The 27,252-nt window shown below is 31.4% G+C and overlaps 3 protein-coding genes across 5 annotated transcripts; 1 reads left to right on the top strand and 2 right to left on the bottom strand.

The window, feature by feature from the left end:
* On the bottom strand, window positions 1-2,777 carry LOC132744760 (N-acetyllactosaminide beta-1,6-N-acetylglucosaminyl-transferase-like). Its single transcript, XM_060733541.1, has 3 exons — window positions 2,509-2,777; window positions 769-1,007; window positions 1-311 (listed from the first exon to the last, which is right to left on the bottom strand). The coding sequence occupies exons 1-3, from the start codon at window positions 2,775-2,777 to the stop codon at window positions 1-3; spliced, it is 819 nt and encodes a 272-aa protein (XP_060589524.1).
* A 3,637-nt stretch (window positions 2,778-6,414) lies between these two features.
* Window positions 6,415-14,175, top strand: LOC132744750 (beta-1,3-galactosyl-O-glycosyl-glycoprotein beta-1,6-N-acetylglucosaminyltransferase-like). Of its 2 annotated transcripts, XM_060733531.1 has the most exons (4): window positions 6,415-6,885; window positions 8,809-9,085; window positions 9,474-9,712; window positions 10,051-14,175. In XM_060733531.1, exons 2-4 carry the CDS (start codon window positions 8,817-8,819, stop codon window positions 10,374-10,376), a joined length of 834 nt encoding a protein of 277 aa, XP_060589514.1. In that variant the 5' UTR covers window positions 6,415-6,885; window positions 8,809-8,816; the 3' UTR covers window positions 10,377-14,175. The 2 variants fall into 2 exon arrangements, with proteins under 2 accessions (XP_060589514.1, XP_060589513.1); XM_060733530.1 differs by lacking the exon at window positions 6,415-6,885 and having other exon boundaries at window positions 8,025-9,085.
* A 4,997-nt stretch (window positions 14,176-19,172) lies between these two features.
* On the bottom strand, window positions 19,173-27,220 carry LOC132744751 (N-acetyllactosaminide beta-1,6-N-acetylglucosaminyl-transferase-like). Of its 2 annotated transcripts, XM_060733532.1 has the most exons (4): window positions 26,239-27,220; window positions 24,492-24,542; window positions 22,032-22,270; window positions 19,173-21,027 (listed from the first exon to the last, which is right to left on the bottom strand). In XM_060733532.1, exons 1-4 carry the CDS (start codon window positions 27,054-27,056, stop codon window positions 20,702-20,704), a joined length of 1,434 nt encoding a protein of 477 aa, XP_060589515.1. In that variant the 5' UTR covers window positions 27,057-27,220; the 3' UTR covers window positions 19,173-20,701. The 2 variants fall into 2 exon arrangements, with proteins under 2 accessions (XP_060589515.1, XP_060589516.1); XM_060733533.1 differs by lacking the exon at window positions 24,492-24,542 and having other exon boundaries at window positions 19,174-21,027.
* Window positions 27,221-27,252: the final 32 nt, after the last annotated feature.

Here is a 27,252-nt window from a genome sequence, read left to right on the forward strand (position 1 = left end):
TCACACTTTCAGTTGTAACTTTGCGTAATCTAATGTCCTGTAATAACTTGTATTGACAGGCAGGTCTTTCATATACTCTACCCATGTCTTTTCATATAACACTTCTTCTAAGCAGTCTAGTGCTATATGTTCAAAGTCAAGATGAAATTTATTTACAAATAATTCTGTACTATTGTAAGCTTTGTGTAGGTCTATTAGTCCGATAATGCACACTTCTCTAACAAATTTTCCATTGCATGGTATACGACCAGGATATTGCCAGATAACGTAACGCAAAAAGTATGGTTTTAAATCGTATGCTTCCGCCTTTCCTTTAAAAAATTATTAAAAGTATCATCAATTATTCGTTATAAAACTTATGTATATTTTGTTTTTATAATAAACCAATAATAAACAAAATTGTCAATAAGCCGAGTAAAAATCCATCGAAAGACAACAACATACTTTATTTTAATTTATCTATTCGAATATTTATACTGTGCATAAGATTGCTTTTGTATAATACATATAGAGAATAAAGAAATAAAACAGACTTGTAGATAACTATATGTGGAATGTTTCAAGATATAATCAATGTTAGATGGCCTTACATATTAAAGATACTCATATCGATATTCTTTCATTTATTGAACTTTTCGTAAAACGAGACATTTTAGATCATGATTTTTTTTTTTTTCAAAAATTAAATATGAAGTCTTTTTAATAAATAATTGTTAAATCATAAATTATAATACTTACAAAACCTACTTTTTTGAATTTTTAACTTACCTGTAAAAGAACCTTTGATTCCTAGATGTGGGTTATGGTTCAAGGATGAAAAGTAAAACTCATCTGGTATTTTAGTTTGCTTTAACCAAACTAAAAAGTCAAGAGACCTTTGATCATGAAGACAGAAATCAACAAAATATCTGTTAACAGCGACATGCATGGATCCCTTAGCAAGTGTAATATTATGAGGTGGGGGTGACTTAGCCATTTTATATCGTTTTGCAAAGACAGTCCTTGCTCTGAAAATAAAGAATAAAATACTTGAAGACGATAAACAAATCTTTTGGAACATTCACATAATATTTGTAAAGGTACACTGGATTGTCTTACAAAGAATTTTATAGTGTTCTATTGGAAACTTCCAAATGCATTCGCGTGTATATATATTGTCTTTGGAACCATTTAGCGTGAAATTAAAATAAATCGACGTGTTAGGACCTTTGATATATGATTACAAAGTCAACAAAATAGTTCTTTTAAATTTTGAAGTCATCCGTGGTGTAGCAATTTACATTCAAAGTATGTATTTTGTTATTTTGTACATGAAGTGTCATTTCTGATTAAGGTTGGTTTTTGTGTATCTTTGCAGGGTGGAAGGTTTTAGGAAGTATTATGTACCAAAATACAGCTTAGTTGTTATATTGATTATTTAACAATTATTACACAAGTAAAAACCTGCAGAAAGTCACCAATGGCTAATGTATTATTTTTGTGCAAATTTTACTTGGATGCATCGAATTCCATAATTACAAATGTATTCTCAATCGTATCTGTGTTGGTCAAAATCAGCACATAGCAATACTGAAATAAACTTTTAAGCAGTCACAAACACTTTGTTAATCAAAATTGAATAGGGGAGATCCCCAGAAGACGTTGTAAATAACAGCAAACAAAAATATAATGTGAAAATCGTAGGGTCGGATTATGGAATCAGTTTATATGAGTGTATTGAAACTGAAACTATTCACACACCCACTATCATAGACTTACGCACAATTCAATCTACAACAAAAGTTCTGGAATCATTAGAAACTATAATGAATTTAAGATACAAAAACAATACAAAACAAAGTCGAACAATCGGTGACAACTAGATATCAAATGACATTATTTTCCTGATAGCGGAACCCGTAAAAGGGCTTTTATTTCTTAAAACCAAAATCTTGCACTTTCCCTTATCTTTATTTAAATAAAGTCCCCAAAATACATGTATCTTTTTTTACCAATACCCCACTTTTAATAAAAAGCAAACATTGTATTTTTTTTGTGTTTTTGTCAACATAATGAATGTTGGTAAAATAAATCATTATGTTATTGCACACCTAAGAACAAACGTTGGTGACATTCAAATTTAAAACTTCACTCTTCATAGATGATGAGCCAGTAGTATAACGTTTGATGCGTGGCATTTGGGGTATGGTTTCTTTACAGTGAATACTGAAGATTAAAGTGATATTTTGATTTGTAGGGTGCAAGAAAATGCATGCCATGCAAACCACTATATCTAGCTTATCCTGAATGGAAGCTGTATTACTGTATGTTATTGAGGGGAAAGTCATTATTGTCAAACCGCGTGATCAGTAAATGCACAAGGTTGAAACATAATTCAAATTTCCAGACTTCAACATTTACACCTCACACTGCAAGCTTCAGAAATCTATGTACACACTAAACACTATGATGTGTGAAGTCTGATATCTGAATGTCACTACTGGTGTTTCGTTCAAACGTTACACTTACTTTTCAGCATTACCACTAACTATATTGGCACCGTCTAATTCTTTTAAAATAGCGACAATCTGACGGTTGGTCTTCAGCGGAAATTCTTGTCCTGTGAGATTGATGTAGTATTTCCAATTCTTATATAGCCAAAGAGTTTTCATGCAAGCCAATTCTGCGTTTATTAATGAAATGTTTCCCCATTTCACATCAATAGATTCATTGGCAATAAACACATTTGATAAGCAATTTGCAATATTTCTTAAAGTTCTTTGGTCATTCTTAGACATCTTAAAATCTATATGAAGGCAGTAGAAGTTATGAGGCCTGTATATTAAACGTAAAAGACGTTCTGTCAACTCAATGTCTGTATAGGTCAGTATTGAAAAAGCAAGAGGAAATTCATATTCATCTTCAGACAGGGGATGATTGATGTAACCCCTTTCATGCCGAAATTTAGAACAATTTCTTGTAATATTCAAATAAAACGTTGTTGTTAACTTCTGTCTTTGATGTTCTAAAATTTCTCATTAATCTTTTAGACTTTGTTATCTCATTTTGATCATTTTTTAAAATCTTAAGACAATTTACTCCATCATAATTTTTTATCCTTTGATAGTTTTTCATGTACACATATTTTCGAAATTCAACGATCTCTTGATTTTTAATTTTGTGTTGACTGCTTTTTTTTAAAACTTTTTATTATATCTACATTCCGATCAGCTCCGGAGGAATTCCTTATTGGTTCAGTGTTAATCCTATTGACGTGTTTTGAGAATTCAGAAATCTTTTTCAAATCATCATAGTTTCTTTTTCTCTCTTTTATCCTTTTTGCAGTATTTAATTGAACTTCAGCCGTTGTATTGACGGGGTCATGATTAGTCAGATTCACATTCTTTCTTTTTTCGCTATCATTTTCACCTTGTCGTCTAGTTATTTCCTTCATTACAGACCGATTCTGATCACCATATAATGGTGTTAATGGTATTATTTCAAAGACATGTAAACAGAAGAACACTAAAGTGATGGAACATAAAATTTCAAAGATAGCAGAATAGTTTTTCTGTCTTGATATATTCCAGGATTTCATTTGAGTCAGTTAAATGTATAAAACACGAAATACTCAATTTTTAAGGCATCAGAATAGTTTTCCTGTTTTGATATATTCCAGCCTTTATGAGTCATTTAAATAAGATAAAGACGAAATATTAAATGTTCAATGTATTAAAGTTAAAGCGGGGAAAGGTATTAGGATACAACACATGTTGTATCGAAGTTCTTAGGCATTTTTTAATTGATTATGTAACAGCTTTGAATACAAATATGTAACAGTTTAGTTCAAAATATTTTTATAAGATAGGATTCTCATAAACGGGGGATATATGTGGATAGAATATACAAGGTATCGTGTTTATCTTTGATTATTTGATATAACTTAACTTCTGTTTATGATAACTGCAATTGAATATTGTGTAAATGGTAAGCTTCAAAATGAATCTGAGTCAAATATTTACATTTTAGATTAATTTGATACAAAATGAATAAAGGGTTTTTTTTTAGTTCACCATGCATACATTCTTTTTAAACTTTTATTCATTGTCCAATGGCTTGAATTTGAGAATACATTGTGATTCTTTTTTATAAATGAAGATCACAAAAATAACAAATGATTTTGGAGATTTTGTTAAACATGTAAAAATATCTTAAAAGGAAGCAAGGAAATAACAAAGTACAGGAAAATTGCAGATTCGGTTGATTGTGTCTTTTCATAAGGGATAATGAAAAAAGTGAAACGTTAAACCACGTTCACTAGCACTGGCTTAAGCTGTATTCAATTTTCAGCACTTAAAGTGCTGGAATCAATATGACAACAATGACGTGATTTAAGGGGCTGCAGGTTAGGCAAACAATCAAGCCCGTGGCCGAGTGGTTAACTCGTTGGACAAGTAAATGATTGCTGGCCGCATGGGTTCAAACTGCGTCTGGGACAAACCGTTGTTTCATTGAACGAGAAACTTTGCATGCATTGCTTAGTACTGGTTGGTTTCAGGACCAGATTTGGGAGTGTTCCAATAAGCTTATTGCGTCTGACACAATCGAACTATAATAAATTTATATAAACTTTACTGACAGACAGGAAAGATTACAATTTGAGCATATTTCTCTGAATACTTCTTTACAGTTGATGATAAGAGGTACCGGTATTACAGGCATTAAACTCATAAAATCTCGTCAATTTTAGCTAAAACTACAATTGTTCCGATTTTTTTTTACCATCGGTTTGATTAGTACTTTATAGTGATATTTTTTGATTATATGTGAACTTGTAAAACACAGAAGACTGCTTTTAAAATCTTGTTTTTCCCACATGTTATAATAAACCGATGAACAAATTTATCTTATGTATGCATATTGAACAAATAAAGTTTTACGAAGATACTCTCAAGTCCAGACATAATATAACTGCTAAGAACTATTATCTAACATTCTATGTTTAAGCACAGTATGCCGAGTTATCGATATGGGGAAAAGTGAACAATATGACATGAAGGTAAAATCGCAGGGAACACATACGTTGAGTATAAATATACTTTTTATTAGGACTCAATGCATATTATATCAGAATTCAGAAATCACATGTACCTGTTTTATTATCTTTTTACAGACACACTTTCATTGACCATGTTAATGATACGACCGTGCTGAATCTGATATCTTAATGAGAAGCTGTTATCATCAATAGATGGCTGTCTACAGTGTGTGCTTGTCAATATTGGGTATTTTAGCACTTGATATCTTCTTTGGCAAAAATTAAAAATATTCTACAAAAAGATAATGATTACAATAGCACAGTTGCAATAGCGAAGAATTCTACGATGATGCCATCAATCGAAAGAACAACTACATGGCTTACAATCGACCAATACGAATAAAAACTTTACACAAATTATGCTAAAAAATGAAATAGAAAATTAGAGCTGAAAAGTCTCAAAGGAAATCAGATTTTTAAGGAAAAAAATTACTTCAGAATTTTACTTTAATAGTACACGTAACTGCTCTTTGTTTCGTGACACGAGAAGCTGTATATATACAGCAATCACAAAAACATGAATTTTCAGCTGCATTTTAAGTACATGTATATACTGACATTGAACAAGTTGAAAGATTTTTAAGTATCATGTATAGACCTCAAAACTACTATTGCATTCACATATATATAGGAGGGTAAATAGCTTTAAGACACATTTCAAATTGTTTCAAAAAAGTGTTTATTACAAAAGACAGTATGAGAGGAGTTTACACCATTTTAAGCAGAACATGAATTTATGAACATTTTATAGTTATTTTACAAAGGGAAGTATTACATCAATTTATCAGGGCAGGAATTTCATTGAATGACAAACCATCAAATTGTTTCAATCCTAAAAGAACTTAACGGTGCAAATATCGTCAAAAGATCATTAAGAAGGTATAGGTTTTTTTTTACTTTTAGATACGAATAAATCTGAAAACTTCATTATTTTTAGTACTTAGAAACACAATGTCATAACTGAAACGTTTTGAGTCTGTTCAGAGCTGTACCATCGATCGTTAGTGCCGAATACACAATATCATTTATCTTTCGTACCAAATACACTATATCAAAATACTTAATACCGTATTTAATGTACCGTTTAATGGGGTTTATCATAAGTCCCGAATACACAATACCATATATCATATGTACCAAACTCACTGTATCATTTCTCATAAGTAAAGAAAACACTTCATTTCATATCCTATAAAATATAATCAATTCACTTAAACATTTGAACTACGCGATGTTCCAATATAAATAATTATATAATATTTAATAATTATTAGATATAATCTCGTTTTTATTTCCAGAGTCCAAAATGTTTATATCAAATCCATATCGTACCCGTTATATTCCATAGTCCAAAAGGTTCATATCAAATCCATACAGTACCCCATCTAGTCTCGATTTCATTTTTTGTGAGTTCAAAATCCATATTAAACATTAATTGTAAGTTAAGTAATTGTAATCGCTAGCGCCACGTTCAGTATAGTTTTGACAGCTCTGTACCCGTCAAAGAGAATTAAGCATTTTAACTTAACAATGTATAATAAGCTCTTTATCAATAAGATTGTTTCAACTCCTTTTTCAGAGGGAGGAAAGTTTCAGATAGCCTTCATAATTTTTCGGAGATTGTTCCGCCGCATAAGATCCAAATTGTTGTAGGATCAATGAATATTAGATAATTGTTGATTTCTGCATACACGACAAAAGAGCAAAGGAATTCACAGAATGGCTCATTGGGACAAAGGTTCCGGAGGAAATCATTTTTTCTTCTTTGAATTATAATCCACATCTTGGAATCCCAGGATCATTTCTTGGTAAGTAAGAAAATATAGAATTGTAACTAATGGGCTTATTATATAGAGTGTACTTTTCTTAAATTGCAATAATTACATATATCTGTTTGTTCAGTATAAGTTCGAAATATGATACTAAATAAAATACTTCACCAGTATCGTACCCTTGAGAAAAATTTAAGCAGCTAATATTCAAGACTTAAAGAGAAGTTGATAGTAAATGTGAAAGAAAAAACATGCCCTAAATGTGTAGTGCATTTTAGGGATATTGTCATCAATTCATGATGGAATACAAATTCAAAAGATTATTTTTTGCAACACGTTAACAAGGAGTAAACAAATGTTTATGATTAATGATTTACATTTCAACTATGGATTATGCGTTTGATTAAATTTTCATTTAATTCTGAATTTTTATATGAAATCAAATTTGGAAAGTGTCACTAAAGATTATCAAATACAATATATAATTAATTGTTATATTTAAGTTGTGTACTAAAACCCATTCAATGAAAATATAATTTGATTGTATGCATTATTAATAACAGTAAATATATATTCTAGTGGTGATTAAAACAGTGGGTGGATCCTATATGGAAATTAAATCTAAAAATAATTATATATCGATATTGATATATTAGCAAAATAAAAGCTATTTACAGAAAATTAATATTTTATGAATAGTTTATTCCTTGGATTTTGGCTATGTCATTTAAAATTAAGTAAATGAAAGAAATAATAGCAATTGGAATTTGAATATTACATATGTACAAAATAAAAAAACATGTCATTTTTACTTAATATGAATTGTGTATATAAGCAGAGACCTATTGCTTGGAGCCATTCTTCATTCATGTTTCCCCACATGTTCCTAGTGTGAGATATTGTCATGTAAACCTATTATGGAGAATTAAATGCATATTTTGCACTGAAAACTTGTACAGGGCTTACAAAAGCTTTGCTTTATTTGCTTACCAATTTGATATGCACTATGATCCTGTAGCTCTGTACAGTTGAGAGGTATATCTTTAAATTGTTTCTGGGTATTGGAAACCGTATACGTAACATGAAGTGTGTTTAATTATCATACGTGAAAAATTTGTTTATAAAAGTTTGTCTTTTGACAACAAAATTGATTTTAAAGTGCATTCTCAAACAAATAACAAGTTACACACTGACGGGAAAACATGCAGAATAAATGTGCAAGTATTACGTCTCTGGTGGCAGAATTCATTGTGTTTATCTCACTGTTAAATATCCAAATCTGGTATGAACATTAAGGGGATATATAAATGGAAAGGATGAAATGTTGATGGAAATATTCAAATTGATTGAACTTTGAAACAACTATGGCAACAAATGATATAACTGTTCTTTGTAAAATCGTAAAATATTTACCGTTTATGGTCACAAGAGAAGACTTATGTAAATTATCAATTATTTTGCTCATTTCTATATTTTCACAGTCTATTTGGTATCTTAAAGAACAAATATACTTTGAAAAAGCAACCGATATTTTCTCACAGAAATTAAGTCGAAAAACGTTTGACGTAGAAATAAGCAAAGAGAAAACAATTGAGTTAGCACAGGACGCAAAGTACCGAAACGACATTTTTACAAAATACTACCGACCAATCAGAAATTCAGATGGTGTTAATTGCTCAAAACTTATACATAATGACAGATATGAGATATTAAAAGCAAAGACAATAATGAATTCTGGTCATAACGCGAAATTATATCTTAACTCGGACTTTTTCTTAAATATAACGCGTAGCTGCTCTTTTTTTCGTAACATGAGGGGGTATATACAGCATCCCCTTTCAGAAGAAGAACGTACATTTCCCATTGCTTTTTCTATTCTTGCTTATACTGACATTGAACAGGTGGAAAGACTCCTGCGTCTAATTTACAGACCTCAAAATTACTATTGTATTCATATAGATCTCAAGATGCGTCCAGCAGAAAAAACAGCTTTAAAAAACATTGCCAGTTGTTTTAAAAATGTGGTTATTGCTAAACAATCAGTTAATGTCACTTGGGGAAATTTCTCACTCTTACAAGCAGAATTAGTGTGCATGGAAACACTGTGGCCTTTTAAAGCTTGGAAATATTACATGAATCTGGCTGGACAAGAATTTCCTTTGAAAACTAATCGTTATATTGTGGCAGCTCTCAAGGCTTTAGACGGGGCAAATATTGCGTCAGGAAAAGAAGTAGCGTAAGAGCCATTTTGTTTTAAAAATAGATGTATTTTTAACGTGGACTAACATTGCTATTTAAAGATTAAAATTAAAATTGTAATAGTATTTACTTTCTTGATGCAATGGAAGCTATGGTTCCAATTAACTATGTATTTTGTATTTGTACCAGATATATATTCAACAAGTAAACAGTTCCTTATATATGTTGTTTTTATTCATATGAATATGTTTTATCGATTAAATGCTTTTAGAAATATTCAATTTGTTCCCGCATTTTAGTATGATTTTACAATAAAAAAAGTTCAGGTTAATTATTTCTTTAATAAATGTACGAAGTTTTATCTTATTAGCTTCTTAACAGTTAAGCAATAGATATAACAAAAATGCATAATTTTTGAAATTCAGGAATACACCACAGTTGCAGGCTCGAATCGCTATGAAACAAACGCCTGCGCCCCATGGTATAAGGGTTACTTCTGGGTCAATGCATATTGCAGCCAATAGGTTCTTTGTCGATTTCTGTATTCATGATACAAGAGCACGTGACTTTTTAGAATGGTTGAAGTCAACACATATTCCGGATGAACTTTTCTTTTCTTCAATAAATTACAACCCACATTTAGGTATTCCAGGTACCTACCTTGGTAAGTACTAAAAAAATATGGTAGCTAGTGTTATGTATATAAGGTACTTCCCATTATTAGATATAATGATTATTTGTCGTGAACAGGCACACTCATACTGAACAGCTCATTTTTATCCGGAGGTCTCATATTTATACGATTTCTTTTTTTCTTTATTTCTTCAATTTCATTATCTTTTAAATCAATAATTGTATTCTTGTTTTATACCCTACAATATGACGAGATAAGCAGTTTCGTATTTAAATGGTAAACACAAGCTTGGGAATTATTTCATTTTATCACTGTAATGATTGAAGCGTTTTTCTCTTTTGACCTATATGACAACATATATGTTTCAGGTAAAGTTGCTGGGTCTCCACTTAGGAAATTATTTCTTCGTTATGTTATATGGCACGGGCAAAATAACAACATGTGTCGAGGATTTTTTGTCAGAAATGTGTGCATTTTAGGTGTTGAAGATTTATCAAAGGCTTACAGTGGTCTTCACTTATTTGCTAACAAGTTTCATCTAAATTTTGAGCATTTTGCACTGGACTGTTTAGAAGAAGTATTATATGAATTGACTTGGGGGGAATTTGTTGATGATATCCATATTAATGCTTCATATTACAAACGTTTAGATTACGTCACAAAGCAATTAAAAACTAACGGAACATATTCATAACTAACAATTGCTGATTAACGCCAAATCGTATTTGCAAATGTAAATGCACATATGCAAAATAAAATCGCGAAGAAACGACAAACTTTGACTTAGTATTCACATGTTTGCATTATCAAGGATAAAAAGTGAACGACTGACGAAAGAAAGGCGTGCTGTGTTTGTAATGTCGCAGCAAATATGAAAATATGCTAAACACAAAGATACGAAAAAGTCTAAGTTTGAAGTATTTTCGAATGTTTTTACATTGTTGCGATTTCCTTTTTTTTTCATTGTTACACCGTTGCATTTTGCGTTTGTTAGTACATGTACAAGGGCATGGGAACATTAAATGCAACGGTGAAAGCTTATAAAATGTGAAAAAATATAATTGTAATGGTTAACTTCATTATTCCTTTCGATAAGACATAAGACATATTTAAAATTTTCACATGCGTTACCTTAACGCAAAGATGCGACAAGGCATCACTAAAAAGAAGCGAAAATATAAAACACTGCGAAATAACAACAATACGACAATGCGCAAAAGCAAACAAATAGTATTGCCAAAAAGCGAAACAACGCAAAAGCAGTAACGAGAAATGGAATTATACGAACAAAAGAAAGAAGAAAAATGCAAAAACAGGTTGCATTTTATCAATAGTTTTTGCCTTATTTGTCATCTTTGTATTTACGCGGAATACGACATGGATTCCTACATCAATTGTTTAAGAAACTATTAAAGTATTACAATATCATCTCTAATTTATTCCATTTAATTTTATATACATATAGTTATAATATGACAAATTACATGTAATTAGAAGTAATACAGAATTTCGACTCAAAAATAACAATAAACAAATGAGTTTTCAATTTCAATTTTAAAGTGTGTATGCTATATTTTGTTAACTGGTTAATTAACTGTTTTCCATAAATCTGTACATACATTTATATTTTAAATCTAATTATAATAGTCCATCCTACCTATTGAAATACAATATAATGATTTCTAGTTTTTAGTACTAGATATTCAACTTACACGACATTTATATTGTATATATGGAGTCGCCATATGATATATATATATATTGTGTTGGTGCGAAGTAAAACCCAACCAAAAATGATGACATAATAATAATTTGGAATATGATTAAAAAATATGTTTTCATCTTATTAGATATATTGTCTTGCTTTGTTATTTATATATTTTTTAGAAAAATAAATGTTTATAGCTATATCAAACTATCTCTTTCTCTAAATTTTTCATTTACACATCTAGAAATGGGGAGATCCTTGGCAAGCATTGAACGTTGCAGACTCGGTTTAAATGAGTATAACATAACTCAAGGCCCTGTCACCAGATTAAACAGACACAAAATGTGCTGGGAACAATGATCCCAATGGAGAAGAGAAATGTAACAACAGTGTAGTGAAAGTATAGGAACACTTTTTAAACAGCTACCATACCTAATATAGTGAGGCATAGAATCTGAAAAAAGGTGATCCAATGAACGTTTGTAAAGTTTATCTAGTTGATTTCTTGTCATAATTTACGATTCTTATTATTATACATGTATCTGATATTCATAATATGTTCAAACACAATATATCATTGCAAAGCTGTTGTCAAGAGTGATTTTTTTTCATATTTTTATCTTTTTATTTTATGTTTGTTTAAGCGGCACGAATCTTATGAAATTCATTTTGATATCAGTTTAAAGATATTTTGCTAAACTTTTATTTGTATTTTTATTTCATGTTGCAAGTTATAAAAATTTAAGTGCATCAAAGAAAAAAACGAGAATAAAGATCAACAAGGCAAATGCAACGTTCACAGGATTCAATCCCCCGACACACTCAAGCAGGGCACCCAGAAAGCACCAAACCAAAACCGGGAGTTGACATAAGGGCGGCGAAAGGAAAGGTACAAGTAATGTGTGAAATAAAAAAAAACTTAAACGGGCCAACGTGGGAATTAAAGAGATAAGGGCTGTAAGGGTGAAAAAGGAGGGGGTAGCGCCAATCCAACAAGACAGACATCACAAAACATGGAAACATTCAAAACAGGTAACAATACAGACATGAAAAACACACTTTTGTTTTATTTAACTACGACGTTATTTATATTGTGACATCGCGGTAATTGTTTTCTATCAGGTTCGTGCCGTTGCTATATATATTGAGAGAAATAAAGAAGCAAGTATCTAGAGGGAAGCAAGTCCTGAAGCGCAGCAAGTAAAGAAGTACAGCATGTCAAGAAGCGCAGAAAGTCCTAAAGCGCAGCGAGTCAAGAAGCGCAGCAAGTCAAGAAGAGCAGCGAGTCTAGAAGAACAGCGAGTTTAGAATTGCAGCGAGTCTAGAAGTGCAGCAAGTCCCGAAGCGCCGCATGTCTAGAAGTGCAGCAAATCTAGAAGCGCAGCGAGTCAAAAAGCACAGCGAGTCAAAAAGCACAGCATGTCCAGAAGCACAGCATGTCCAAAAGCGCAGCAAGTCCTGAAGCGCAGCAAGAAAGGCATTAGTCCCTCTGTCAAACAAGTCCCTTTCAAGTCAGCTTAAGTAGTAGACCCACACACACTAACGTCTGACAGCTGTATGTAACTTCAGATATACTTGTAAAATTACTCTCAAATCACATTTATCAAGTTTTCATTTACAAATATTAATTAATATAAAACATTTCAGCAAAGAATTTTCATTTTTTATGGGCTTTATTTTGAGTCTTAACTTAGTATGCATAATATATAAACAAATTATATATAAATGATATATAGACCATTGTTTCATAAACATTTGTAAGTTTTGATTCTGCAATTATTATAAAACGTGACAGACACATGATATACTGTTGTTCGCTCACGCTCATTTATTCACCTTTGCCTTTTCCAGCTCTCAAGCAGTTATTTGCATCATATACAAACTTGCCAGTTGTTGCAAAAAAGTGGTAGCAAGACTTTATCTGTTTCTTGGATATCGATTTAAGAAAAACCGATGATTCGAATAGCCGCTATGACTTTAAAGTAAACTAACACATCTAGGCATTTTAATAATACATTTACACATAAATATCAGATATATTCATTACAAAACGTGAAAAATTAGTATAAAAATATATACACATGTAAATGATTACAGGAAACAGCCTTAAATATTACTTTAGTATAGTTTACAATGTTTTGTCTTATTATAAATGCTTCTCGTATCAATTTGCATAGTTCAATTACTACAGAATAGTTTACAGATTGCATAAGTTCTATAAATTTAACAACACTTGGTCTGTAAAAATAAAATTTGTTAATATAACGTTTTCGGATTTGATTGTATGATGACCAAATACAAATAAAATGATATTCATCGTCTATGTCACCACTGTTACAAATCGTACAGTGCCTCCTTTGGTTACGTTCAATTTGAAATTCTTTACTTTTACTAAAACCTAATATCTCGCTTGCATAATGTAACACGTTACATGTTAAATGGTTTGACATATGGTAGGTTTAACAGTTAACTTAAATACTTTGGTGTCAAAAGATGTGTTGAAGTATATACTGTGGCAAAGCTAAGATATTAGTGAAATAAATTTTAAAAGCGGACATTAAATTAAAACAAACTAGCGGTTTAAAAACTGTTTTATGTGTATTGTTTTAGCATAACCCATTACTGCAAAAATGGCTGTTTTCATTGAAAAGGCTCAATTTGCTATAAAAACTATAAAAGATGCTTTATTATTCACCAAACTTGGCACAAATGTTGACTGAACCATAGCCTTTGTAACATCATACTCAATCATAAATTTCCTGTTACCATGGGAACGAGGGGACATAAAAAAACTGCCAAAAATTACTATTTTGCGTTTATTTTTTTTTCTATCCAAACTGATTTCAAAGTGCGTGCTGCATCTTCTCAATGGATTGAGATATTGTCATAGACTTTTCAGCGTTGGTTACACGCTACCTTATAATTGACTTGAGACCAATTTAAGTCTCTCACAATTCCAAAATTTTCTTGTCGATGAGGGAGACTGCTGTCCCCTTCAAACTCCTAAGAAGAAGTTGCACATTCCCTCTGGCACCCCCTGATGTATCTTTCTGATATAGAGCAGTGTGAAAAATGTCATCAACTGATCTGCTGATGCCCGTTTAAATTAGAGAAAGGTTTATATAACTTTTTGGCCTCAATCGCCCTATAGATTTTAACGAAACTCTATAAAAATGATCATTTGGAAGTTTTTTTCTATAGTTGCTAAAATTGTACCGGAGAACTCAATAAAATAGCTGCCAAAGCTAAAAATGGGTCAACAACACATCTCCTCTTTAACTATCTGTTAAAAATTATTAGTTATGAAACAACATGCTTAAACTAAAACAATATTGCATGATTTTCTATAAAAAAAATCCCTAGATTGTTCCGGTCTGCAAAATGACTGTCAGACTGTCAGAGGTGAAAAAAGAAAATCCTGTAAACGATATCACCTTAACTTTTGATGAAATTATACATAAATGTTGGTAGGATGGCCGTCTTTAAAACCCAGAGCTAGAAATAGAAAATCGTTTAAAAGACATCTCCTCCTTTTAACTTTTGATGACACTATACATAAATGGTCGTTTGATTGACCTCTTTAAGAAATGCTCAAATGGTTCCAGTCTGCTGGTCAAGATTGCCGCCAGAGCTTTAAATAAAAACTGAACAATAATTCTAGTCACCATTTCAAATTTGTTCAGTGTAAATATACTTTGTTTAGAGACCATTTCGTAACAATCTTATGAACGTATCAATTCAACAAATTAATATTTTTAGTAAACCATCCCCTGCCCACTAAATTTGTAAAATTGTTTGTACCAATGTTCAGAAAACTCAACTTTTTTCACGTCAAACATTGGAGTTAAACAGGGAGATCCCAGTTCCAGTCTGATGTTCTTATTTTTCGTAAATGACATTCTTTTGAATATAAATAATAACATAGACGGCATCGACGTCAAATTATATGTATTGCTTTTTGCCGATGATGCTGTCATTTTTACAGAAACACCACATGCATTACAGTCAATACTTAATGACTTACAATTATACTGCGGTCTGTGGGATTTAAGAGTAAATACATCTAAAACAAAAATAATGATTTTCGAAAAAGGACGAAAAACAACGCATTCTTTCATTTTTAATAACGTAGTGTTAGAAATCGTGGATTCGTTCAAATACTTAGGAATAACCCTATCTAAAACGGCAACTGGAATAGAACACAAAAACACATAGCAAAACACTCTCTATATGCACTTCATAATTTACTTATCATTTATAAGCAATTGAATCTCATAAGAAAAATGTAACTTATTCGATAGTCTTGTTGGATCAATTTTGAATTATGGCTCAGAAATATTTGGATACCATAGTGCAAATGATATAGAAGTTATTCATAATAAATTCATGCGAAAAATATTACACGTTCGTAAAAGTACAAACCTTGTTGCATTATATGGTGAATTAGGAAGGTATCCTATGATGATAAAGCGTAAAATAAATTTAACTAGATTTTGGATACGAATATTAAAATCAGATGATAAAACATTACTTAAAATGACATACAATATGCTTAAAGATGATTGGCTTAATTGGGTCGGACATGTTCAACAAATTTTGGATGAAATAGGTACTAGTATGTCAAACATTTGGCTATCCAAAAATGCTGACATCGTATCTTTACAAATTATTAAACAAAGATTAATTGGTATATATAAACACTCATGGGATGCTGATATTAGAGCTTCAAATAGATCACAGTCATATAGCTGGTATAAGAAAGAATTAAAAGTAGAACGATATTTAAATGTAATACCAAATAGTAAATTTAAAATAGCACTGACAAGATTCCGACTATCATCCCATGATTAAATGATTGAAAAAGGAAGACATTTAAATATTCCCAGAAATGAAAGAATATGTTCAAATTGTAATATGAATGTTATAGAAAACGAGTACCACTTTCTTTTAGTATGCCCAAAATACACTAACTTAAGAAAAACCTACTTCAATCCATATTTTTGCCATTGGCCTACTAAGTAAAAATTTATCTCACTTATGAATTTAGACTCTGTTAAAAGTATTTTGAATGTCAGCAAATTTATATACAAAGCTTTCTATATGCAATAATTCTTCTTTACTCCAAAACGAATTTCATTATAATAACCTGATGTTTACTGCTTTGTTTTCTTTTAAACTTTTGTAAGTATTTTAAGTTAATGTAAACACAATGAAATTGATCTCAATATTTGAATTATTTTACAAAATGTATTCAATTAACACAAATGTTGCTCGTAACAAGAGAAAATATTCTTTGTCATATGTTTTACTATAGAAATGACACAACAGATAAATGATAATGATGAGAAATATTGATAAGGAAATACTTTAAAAATCAATTATGTTCACTCTGTTAAAAATAATTTAATATTAATTTGTATAAATCATTTGTATATAATTCTCTGTTAACCATGTACTTGCCCTTACATGTTTGTATTATATATTGAAATGGCTATAAATGTTGTAACATTTAATGCTGAATAAATATTATGTTATGTTATGTTTTGATAATGTAATCTTGAACTATCTACTCAGATGGGCGATTTAGGGCCATCATAATCCTATAACAACTTGCAGCTTATAAATATTTCAGACAGTCCTTATATTTTCATACGATTCAAAAATCAAATACGATCGCCATACGACCAAATACGGTTTAAGTATTGCTGACACGGTATATGCATCACACGGAATTAAGCCTCTACCTCAAATATTACGTGACAACGAAAACCACAACTACCTGCTGCCACCTTCAATTTAGATCTACCCAAAGTACTTTTGCTGCATCATACTAGAATGTATCCAAAGAAGAAGGTTCCCATGCAAACAAGGAATGCAAGAATGGCCATCCAGGCCCGCCGACAACTACAACCTTCTTCACCCTGCCGAGCCTGGTGAGCAGGGGGACTCACCAATGTCTATCAGTCTTATCATGATTTCTAATTCCCTTATCCTGTCATCTGTTGCATCTGGCATTGTTTTATATAACCAATATTCACATATATAGGTGTTCTTCGTTGAAAGTTTGAAAATGTACGAAGCCAAGCCATCAGAATGGGTCAATTTATAATAAAACATACACGAATATGTGATAATTCGAGCATAACTCGAACAAAAGTCGGCGGGACCCTATGTTAACCCTGTGAAAGTCGAGTAAATCGAGTAAAAGTCGTGTTAAATCGTACCAGGCCGTACTAGACCGTACTTGGAACCGTGCAACAATCGTATGTATTCTGATGCAAATCGTGTTCAAACCTTGCTTGACCGAGTATATCCGTCCTTTATTCGTACGTGCTCGTGCTTCATTCGAGTCTAACTCCTACCAACTAATCCCCAGGCACGGTTGGAGCTAAATACTCGTACCAGTCAATCCGTGTATAACCGAGTATACCGTATGGGAACCGTGTGCCCACCCGTGTTTTGTGTGAGACGGGCTTAAATGTTAACACAATGAAATGGATCTCAATATTTGAATTGTTTTACAAAATGTATTCAATTAACACAAATGTTGCTCGTAACAAGAGAAAATATTCTTTGTAATATGTTTTACTATAGAAATGACACAACAGATAAATGATAATAATAATGAGAAATATTGTTAAGGAAATACTTTAAAAATCAATTATGTTCACTCTGTTAAAAAATAATTTAAGATTAATTTGTATAAATCATTTGTATATAATTCTCTGTTAACCATGTACTTGCCCTTACATGTTTGTATTATATATTGAAATGGCTATAAATGTTGTAACATTTAATGCTGAATAAATATTATGTTATGTTATGTTTTGATAATGTAATCTTGAACTATCTACTCAGATGGGCGATTTAGGGCCATCATAATCCTCTTGCAGCTTATATTTCAGACAGTTTATATTTTATATAAAATAATGCATTTAGTATTGACTAATGCATGAATTAATGTACGTAACGACTTTTTTGGTCGGATCCAGCGAATAATCGACCTAAATAAAATTTTAGCAAGATAGTTTTGCGTAATTTATAGGATACAACCATTCAAATAAGGTAAACGGAACTAAAAAAATAAATGCAAGAAGAATTGGCTAAACCTTATTTGAATGATTAAGGAGGGACACATTTGACACAGACTAGCAAATATCGGATACTAACCCAGTTTCTCCAGACAGCATGAAAGAAACTAGTCAATATCTAGACAAAAAAACTCCATTTTCAAAAATAAAACGCACGTCAGCAAGGTAACATATGTATCTGTCAAGGTACGCATGCGGACGAAAGAAACGTACAATGTATTTAGACTTTTTTTCTCTATCAGTTATCTGTTATGATGCAGCTCAGCTCTTTAGTTTTTTTTTGTGTTGTAATCACGTGTTTATCTCAAATTTACTTCGATATTTTGACAATATATTCATATTTAAAGAAATGTACAGTAACTAGGAAGGTACATTGATTGGTTGTGTTTTAAACGCATGAAGACTTGGATCAATACATTTAAGTACAGTAAAGTTAAGAAATGTGATCTTGTTTTCTACCTTTTCTGACACATTCATTATATGACATCAATCATAACGCCAGAGGAATCAGATAAATATCTATTCTTTTATAAAAAAAACAATTAAGCGTATTTTGTTGTGAACGTGCCTTTTTGGTGTGTGCGCGTGTGCGCGCGCGCGCGCGCGTGTGTGTGTGTGTGTGTGTGTGTGTGTGTGTGTGTGTGTGTGTGTGTGCAGTTAATTCCACTTGGATGAAAACTATTGGGTTTTAAGGTTCATTTCTGTTCTTTTCCAATTTCCTCCGTAACCTAGTAATAGAGCATTTTATACAAATAAAACACCAACTGGAACGAAATTTGAAATAAAACTGAACATAAGAAAAGTATGTTTGGTATAAAAAGGGAGGTAAAAAAGAACTGATGGTTGTCGTGAATTGTCATATCAATATACCAAAACGACAGCGCTTACACAAACTTAATATTATATTTATTTATTTTATTCTTTATCAAAGGATCATCAATGTGAAACAATATATACAACATATCATAAATATAAAGCATATTAAAACATAATTAAAAGAGCACATTGTCACTATCTACATTATACGAGATTAATGATATGATAGCAAAGTTGTTTTTTTCCATTTTTTAATTCCATTGTTTGTTTAGTCTTTACTTTACATTATAAAATTAAATCGCTTCGAAATATAACTATAAATAATTTACATAATTTAAAGAAGTAACTATGGCTTTGTTGCCAAAAACAACATGAATAAAATATGTGCATTTCGCATCAAACAAAATCTCCAACACTCTTTAATCCACAAATAACTTACAAAATACTAAGTAAGATAAAATTCAAAAGAATGGTAATAATATTGAACTTAATTTACATACATATATTCAATAAATCGGGATTTAGTAAATATATTGTGTATAGTACCATCATATAATTTTTAATTTATGATTGATGACGCTCTTGTAAGAAAATAGTTACAGGTTCCCCTCGGGACGGATATTCAGATCCGAACCGCAACATATGACAGATATTATTAATCCGTATCAGTTAATATAATTTTATTAGAAAAAATCTACGGCAATTTTAGCCTAAGCAGCGTAATAATGTCATCCTAAATATAAAACTCATTCACAAAGGCGCTACAATGACGTTATTACTATATTACAACGATATCTTTTTTTCCATCCATTCTGACATGCTTAATAGAGTTAATCAAGATGCATTGTACTACATTGAGCGTATAAATAATTTTCCTGACGTCGCTTTGGTTTTTTGACATTATATCCCATGTCATAAGGCGTGCAAACCTTCGAAGACATTTTTAATTTTGCGGGTCAGTTATAACCTTCTGGCCCTACTCTGTCGTAAATTGATATCTTAATATTGCATATCTATTTCATTAGATAATAGCCTGAAGCGGTTTAGAATGATTTATTGAACACTGGCACGCAAAGTTAAATTGTTGAAAATTTGATTAGAAAAATTATCTCATTTATGAAAAATTGGATGAACTATTTCTTCTTATTATTTCTTATTGTTAAATAACTATCATACCTTAGCGACATAAAGGTGCAAATAGAACAACTCAATAAGAAAATCGGCAGCGGAAATAGCTTCCGCTTGAAAATATAACGTAAGTTGGTTCCCTTATTTTGTCATGTTAGAATTGAAATGATATCGGTCTCAACAGTGTTTATTGACTACTTTACTCAGGTCTGGAGATTTGATGCGGAGGAATTGACTTCGAAGGCCGTGTTATTTCTTAATCATAACTGCAAGGGTTTATGAATATATTTCGTTAGATTTCAGTTGCATTTTAACATAATGTAAATGTTTGTAATAAGAAGCATCAATATGGATATCATCAACAAATTCTTTCCACGTCAACTCATATAACACTTCCTCTAAACAATCCAAAGCTAAATGTTCATAACCGAGATGAAACTTGTTAACAAATAAATCCATACCATTGTAAGCTCTGTATAAATCTTCGACACCAAGTACACATACATTTCTCACATAATAGCCATGGCAATTGCCATCTCCTTTATTTCCCCAAATGACAAAACGAAGAAAAAATGGTTTCAGACAAGACGTTCCATCTTCTCCTGCAAGAAATACATCAGTTTTTAACTTCCCTCGAAATCGATGGAATTCAATCGTGTTATATAAAAGATGAAAATCATTTATATGATTAAAGAATTCTTGTGCTTGCACAAACAGAAAGAAACCAGTATCCAGTGTTAAACATAAATGTGAAATAACAAGAATACCTTCATCAATGATGGATGCTACCAACGTAGTACACTGAAATTCTATAACTGTGTGAGTGAAAATGATGAAGATGGAGAAACATTTAAAATGTCAATTTTGAAAGTACACTTGGTGGAGTTATAATTTTCACACACTTTATTCCTCTTTATGTATATGATATTTGTAAAAATCTTCAATAAAATGCTAGTTAAAAAGCTTTGTAGTTGTGTTTTGAACAAAAAAATTAACACCTGAATGTTCTATGAAGTTAAGCTGCCTATGAGAATATCCGATGAATTCCATTGAAAAATAGTCCAGACAACAAAAACATTGGGTGCACAGACATCTAGTACGGACATAATTTCAGAACAGGCAAATTAAAGCACGGACGGAAAAAGCAGAGGATATACGCAAATCAATTTGAGAACATAAACATTGTAGTTGAATGATTATCATTCAGTTTAACTATTTGACCAATTACTTATTGACCAATTATCAGTGCTTATCTTTTTCATCTGTTGCTTCTAGGTAATTTGTACAGTGACAGCGATTAAGTATTGTGTATGGAAGTCAAAATACTACTTGGTGTACATTTTGCTACGTTTATGACGAATTATTTCACATTTATCACTAATTTCATTAGGTTACAAGCATCTTACACACTCTAAAATCATTATTTACATGTTATGAAATTCATATTTGACCTTTCTATAGAAGTAAAACTTCCTTCGTTTCTGAGCCATAATGTGCTTTTAAAATAAATACATTTTGAATATATTTTAAAGTGAATGGTAATGTAAAATGTATAAAATACATAATAATTTGTCTAGTTTTACACAATACCTGAATCAGTACTTACCAATATAGGAACCTGGTATACCTAAATGAGGATTGTGATTAAGTGAAGAAAAGAAAAGTTCATCGGGAATCCGCGTTATTTTTAACCATTCTAAATATTCACGTGCTCTTGTGTCGTGAAGACAGAAGTCTACAAAGAACCTATTTGCGGCAATATGCATTGATCCTTTAGTAATTTGAATACCATAAGGTGGGGGCGTCTTTTTCATACCAATTCGCTTCTGCATGCTAACGTTTGACCTGAATTGAAAAGTTAGAAACATCAACTCAGCTGCATTTTGATATACGATAAAACTCCAAGGCTGCAATCATAATTTGATAGTAATTTCAGCCAGATATTGATAACTAGGGTTGGTTTACAAACGTTTACTGTATTTATCATTTAAAAAGTTTAATATACTATGCTATATACTAGTAAAATAACTGCATCTAGAACTACGTGTATAATTCAATGGATTATATAACAGGAAGAGGTGCTCTAAAATATGAGGAGACAGTAATTGAAGCAGTAGTCACAAGCTTCATGCTTATTTTTAAAGAATTATTGAAAGCAAGATATTTTGAAGTGACCAAAGAAAGATTTTTATCATTGCAAACATTGCTTTCAATCCATGTAAATTACTAAATTACTAAAAAAAAAGACGTCAAAATAAGCAAAATATTTGCCCCGAATGTGTTAGCCACGCATGTGAAATATAATAAATAATAAAAAAATCAACCATGTAACGCACTAAATATTTGAATTATTACTAGAAACTTCAATGTTTTTACTTTTCTTAAATTCTATTTAATTTTTAGTTTGGTCTTCTTTAAATATTTATTTTACTCATCTTGAGGCATGCATCTTTATTGTATAGAAAATATACACCGTTCCTAATTTAGCCATTTTGAGTGCATTTATGAAATTGCTGTTCATACAGCGCCGATCACTAGAATTAGTAGAACTCAAAAGAGTTGCCACAAGTGAGTTAAATTATTCATAGAATACAACTGCCTTTTAGTAATTTATTAAGGTTTTGGATGCAACTGAGGCAAAGAGTTCTCGAAGTGATTTGACTCGATAATATCTTTCACAAACATGTGCAAAATCTTTGCATACGAGAAATAAAGCATCAACTCTTGTTAAAAGGTAAGAGTGAGTGACTGTAGTATCTTAATAAAAAAACTTAATTATGACGTTAAAGAGAGATAGAGATGGTGATTAAACAAGACAAGGGATAATATCAGGAAGTTTGTTAAATACAGCTTTGTCCAAATTTCTATTTCATTCAGAAGAAAGAAGTTTACTTATTGAGGGTTTAAAATAACTGTTTGGTAAAGATAATTGCATGCTTTAAATGGTGTCATTCCCGCACACATGTTTGAATTAATAGCGTTCTTAGGACAACGTCATTTTGTCGTTATGAATGAAGTTATGAATTCATACGCTACTGCGGGCAAAAAAGTAATTAATGAAAATAGTTTTTATTAATTCTGTTCGAAATATAATGACCTATAACATGCAAGGAAAAAATCAAACACGGACTGTCGTCTCAGACAAGAAAATTTATCTCTCTCGTAACTGTTTTGCAGAAACTGAACAGAGCCTCGTTACCGCCGTAACACTTACCCTCTAGTAAGTTATTCCGGTCTGTATCGGCAGCCGGTGTAAGATTCTTTAACTCAAGTTCTCTTCATTTCTAAACGTTGCTGAATTATTGTAATAAATTCGTCTACAGTCAATCAAAATTTAAATCATTTCAATGGCAAAATATATTAAAATAGCAATCATCATAGTATTGCAAGCAATCCATTCAACCCTAGCAACATTCTGAAGGGCCATGAAATATGCCATTGAAAGAATGATTGATTGACATGTCTTTTCGAGTTGTTAGTTTGTTTGTATCATAGTAATGCGTTAAGTTTCCCTACCTAGTAAGGGAATTATGTTCATACAACAGATAGTCAAATTATCCAGTTTGCTCAGGATGAATACATTTAACTAATGTTCCAACTTTTCTCTATTTTAAGTTCATTCGTTGGAAAAGTAAAAGTGATCTCAGGAAACAGTTTTTAGGAACAGACAGACAGACGAACTCTGGGGGTAACATTTTAAAAATCCCTGGTTGTTACTAGAAATAATATTTTTAAAAGCAAAATTCTGAAACTAAATAGAAGAGAACACTTGAAATAAAGATACTAGACTTATTGACATTGTCATACATGATGTGAGTGTAACAAAGAACAATAATTTTAAGTTTAAAGAAGATACCATTTATAGTCACCAAGAAGAAAACAAGAACATTGTTTCATGAAAATTCAGGGGGTGGGGGAGGTAGTTCAAATAATTTTTGTGTTAGAGTTGTAAACCTTGTCACATATGATGTTGTTGATGATCAGAAACATATATTTGAAGTTTGAAGTAAATACCCTCAGAAATAAAAACATATAGTAAAAAAGCGTAAAAACATGAATCACAAACCTTGACGAGGTCGCCGACGCTTGGTGAATAGGACAGCTCTCATTATATTCCCTATAGTCAAGATGAAAATGGTTTATACAAACTCCATACTGCTATCTAATATTATTTCAAGTTTCATAAAAATGTTTATCACATACCCGTGCCGATTTTGCGACTCCGTAAATATGGTATTGCACGGCCGTGAATATATTTTGACGTGACGTCATTAGCGCTAAATGTTAGCTTTTTACTATAGGCGCGTCAATGAAAAATGACTCTTATTTCATTTTAAACTGTCTTTATTTTGGGTATGTGATAAATAAAATATTAAATTCATGTATGTTCATTACTGAATTTATTGAACTCGTCGAATAATAAGATATTATGCTCGCCAGAGGCTCGCATAATATAATTTTATTCAACTCGTGCATTGAACTTACACTCATTCAATATCCTCTATTTTCGTACTTTTTATGTAATCGCAAATAGTTATTATATTTGCCATATGTAAAACCTATTTGTTGCCATTGCAACCAAATTTTTCAACATAGGAAGTAAAGAAAATGGCGTGCATAATCTCTAGACTGCCAATTTTCATAAGAATATTTTCAGTACTTTTTGCGTTATCACGGGATCCAGTTTTGTAGACAGACGGACAGACGTAGGACATGCCAACATTTAGGTTTATGTGCTTTTTCTTGGATCTTTATGTGGCACTTTTCCACATAAACCAGTAAAAAAAAAAATTAACCAGTCGGTTTATTGGATGATTATCTTCTTTTTTAAGTAAGATTATAGACGGAATGAAGCTCAATAACCATTGGATGTTTGCCCGGACGACAGACTGACAGACGGAGGCCACTCCGGTTAATCCAGTAGGCGGCTAATTAAATGATTAATAGTTACGCCTGGTCAGACTGCATGGATATCATGGCTGACAAGGTTTAAGACTGACGGCAAAGGCTAACTGCGTTTAGTTCCGAGAGAATATGGTAAATTTTAGTCAATATCGCACTATTGGTGTCACCACTGATTTATATTAAGATAGTGTTACTCACAAAAGGTAAAGTGGAGCGTGTTATAACAACACGTGTTCATTACACTGTAAAGTGTCTCTCTGGAAAGTTAATGTAAATTTTCATACTTAAGAAACTTTCATCGTTTAGGAATTCATAGAGAAAATTTTCAGGTGCTGTTTACAACCAATCAATAAGTTATGAAAATAATGGTTGAAAAAGAAAATTATGAAAGGTAAAATTAAAGATGTTGCAGGCTCGCTTTGATGGACGGCAGTGATTAGTGCAAGCCATCTACGCCTCATAACAAGGGCTAAAGCAGAATTCAATATAATAGAAAAATACAGAATCGCTCCCGAAATGACAAAACTGAAAATGTTGCAGGCGGTTTTAGCCTGTTCATGGATATTCAGGTATAAAAATTATGAAATGTATATTTACAGACAAATAGAGACAGAAAAAAAATCATAAGAAATTTTTTTTAAAGCACAACATGCATTCTTGTTATATGTATATCCATTATAAAAATATGGTATACATGTAATTTATAAATGACCAAAGTTTCGAAAATCTTAAAAGGCGGTTATGTTCCCTCAGGGGCAATGAAATATAAAAAAAAGTATAGACTGTAGTCGTAGTAGACCCTATGAGAAGGGCGATGATAGTGCAACATCTCTAACAACAGTGACACGACATAAGCGTTTCTCAATTCTTTTCACGAAATGTGTTTAAAAATGACTAATTATTCTTACGTCTTCCTGTTCCCTTGTACCACATTTGCCCCATTTAAAACTTTGAGAATTGCCACGATTTGTCGATTAGTTTTCAAAGGAAATTCTTGCCCAGCAAGGTTTATATAGTATTTCCAAGCCTTAAAAGGCCACATAGTTTCCATGCATACTAATTCTGCTTCTAATAGTGTAAAGTTTCCCCATGTTACATCAATGGATTTTCCAGCAATAAACACATTCGATAAACAATAAGCAATCATTTTTAAGGCTTTCTTTTCAGTCGGGCTCATTTTAGAATCCATATGTATACAATAGTAATTGTGGGGTCTATATATAATACGTAAGAGTCTCTCAATTTGCTCAATATCGGTATATGCAAGTATTGAAAACGCAATTGGAAATGCACGTTCTTCTTCAGTAAGGGGATGCTGTATATAACCCCTAGTTTTACGAAACAAAGAGCAGTTACGTGTAATATTTAAATAAAAGTCTGAAGTTAGATTAGATTTTGTGTTACGACCAGAACTCATTATTGTCTTTGCTTTAAATATCTCATATTTATCATTATCTATAAGTTTTGAGCAATTAACACCAAATGAATTTCTGATTGGTCGGTAGAATGAGTCATAAACGTGCTTACGATGCATTGCATCCACAACTTCTGTCACTTTGTCTAATTTTGTCTCAAACGGATTTCGGCTTCTTAAATATTTCGAGGAAATATTTGAGATTATTGATTTTTTTGTATAATCATCAGAATATGATAATATCAAAAATGAAAATATTACTCCAAATGCAAGTGAATATGTTAATGATACCAAAACAAAGAAAATTTTCATTTTAAGATACACTATTTTCCTTATAGTTTCATATCTTTTAGTCTAATTCAATATTCAATAGTCCAGTTATGTATAATTTCACTATCAAATCTATTTAATTGTAGTATCCGTAGATTTGGATAATAACCTGAGCACAACATTTCAAAGACATTTTGCAGCCAGATTTAAATTCATATTGCTTTAGAAAAAAGCATGT

This window comes from Ruditapes philippinarum, unplaced genomic scaffold (assembly GCF_026571515.1).
Source record: "Ruditapes philippinarum isolate M1 unplaced genomic scaffold, ASM2657151v2 ctg2130_1_1_1_1, whole genome shotgun sequence".
Lineage (NCBI taxonomy): Eukaryota > Metazoa > Mollusca > Bivalvia > Venerida > Veneridae > Ruditapes > Ruditapes philippinarum.

Bases quoted from the DNA above. Each gene is read 5' to 3' on its own strand.
- LOC132744760 (XM_060733541.1), bottom strand. From the start codon at position 2,777: ATGTCTAAGAATGACCAAAGAACTTTAAGAAATATTGCAAATTGCTTA. The intron at 1,008-2,508 runs GTAAGTGTAACG...CTTTATTTTCAG, and splicing joins GTTAGTGGTAATGCTGAAAA to AGCAAGGACTGTCTTTGCAA. The intron at 312-768 runs GTAAGTTAAAAA...AATTTTTTAAAG, and splicing joins AATCAAAGGTTCTTTTACAG to GAAAGGCGGAAGCATACGAT.
- LOC132744750 (XM_060733530.1), top strand. From the start codon at position 8,214: ATGGCAACAAATGATATAACTGTTCTTTGTAAAATCGTAAAATATTTA. The intron at 9,086-9,473 runs GTAAGAGCCATT...TTTGAAATTCAG, and splicing joins GCGTCAGGAAAAGAAGTAGC to GAATACACCACAGTTGCAGG. The intron at 9,713-10,050 runs GTAAGTACTAAA...TATATGTTTCAG, and splicing joins TATTCCAGGTACCTACCTTG to GTAAAGTTGCTGGGTCTCCA.
- LOC132744751 (XM_060733532.1), bottom strand. From the start codon at position 27,056: ATGAAAATTTTCTTTGTTTTGGTATCATTAACATATTCACTTGCATTT. The intron at 24,543-26,238 runs GTAAGAATAATT...TCTTGACTATAG, and splicing joins GTACAAGGGAACAGGAAGAC to GGAATATAATGAGAGCTGTC. The intron at 22,271-24,491 runs GTTTGTGATTCA...TTTTCAATTCAG, and splicing joins GCGTCGGCGACCTCGTCAAG to GTCAAACGTTAGCATGCAGA.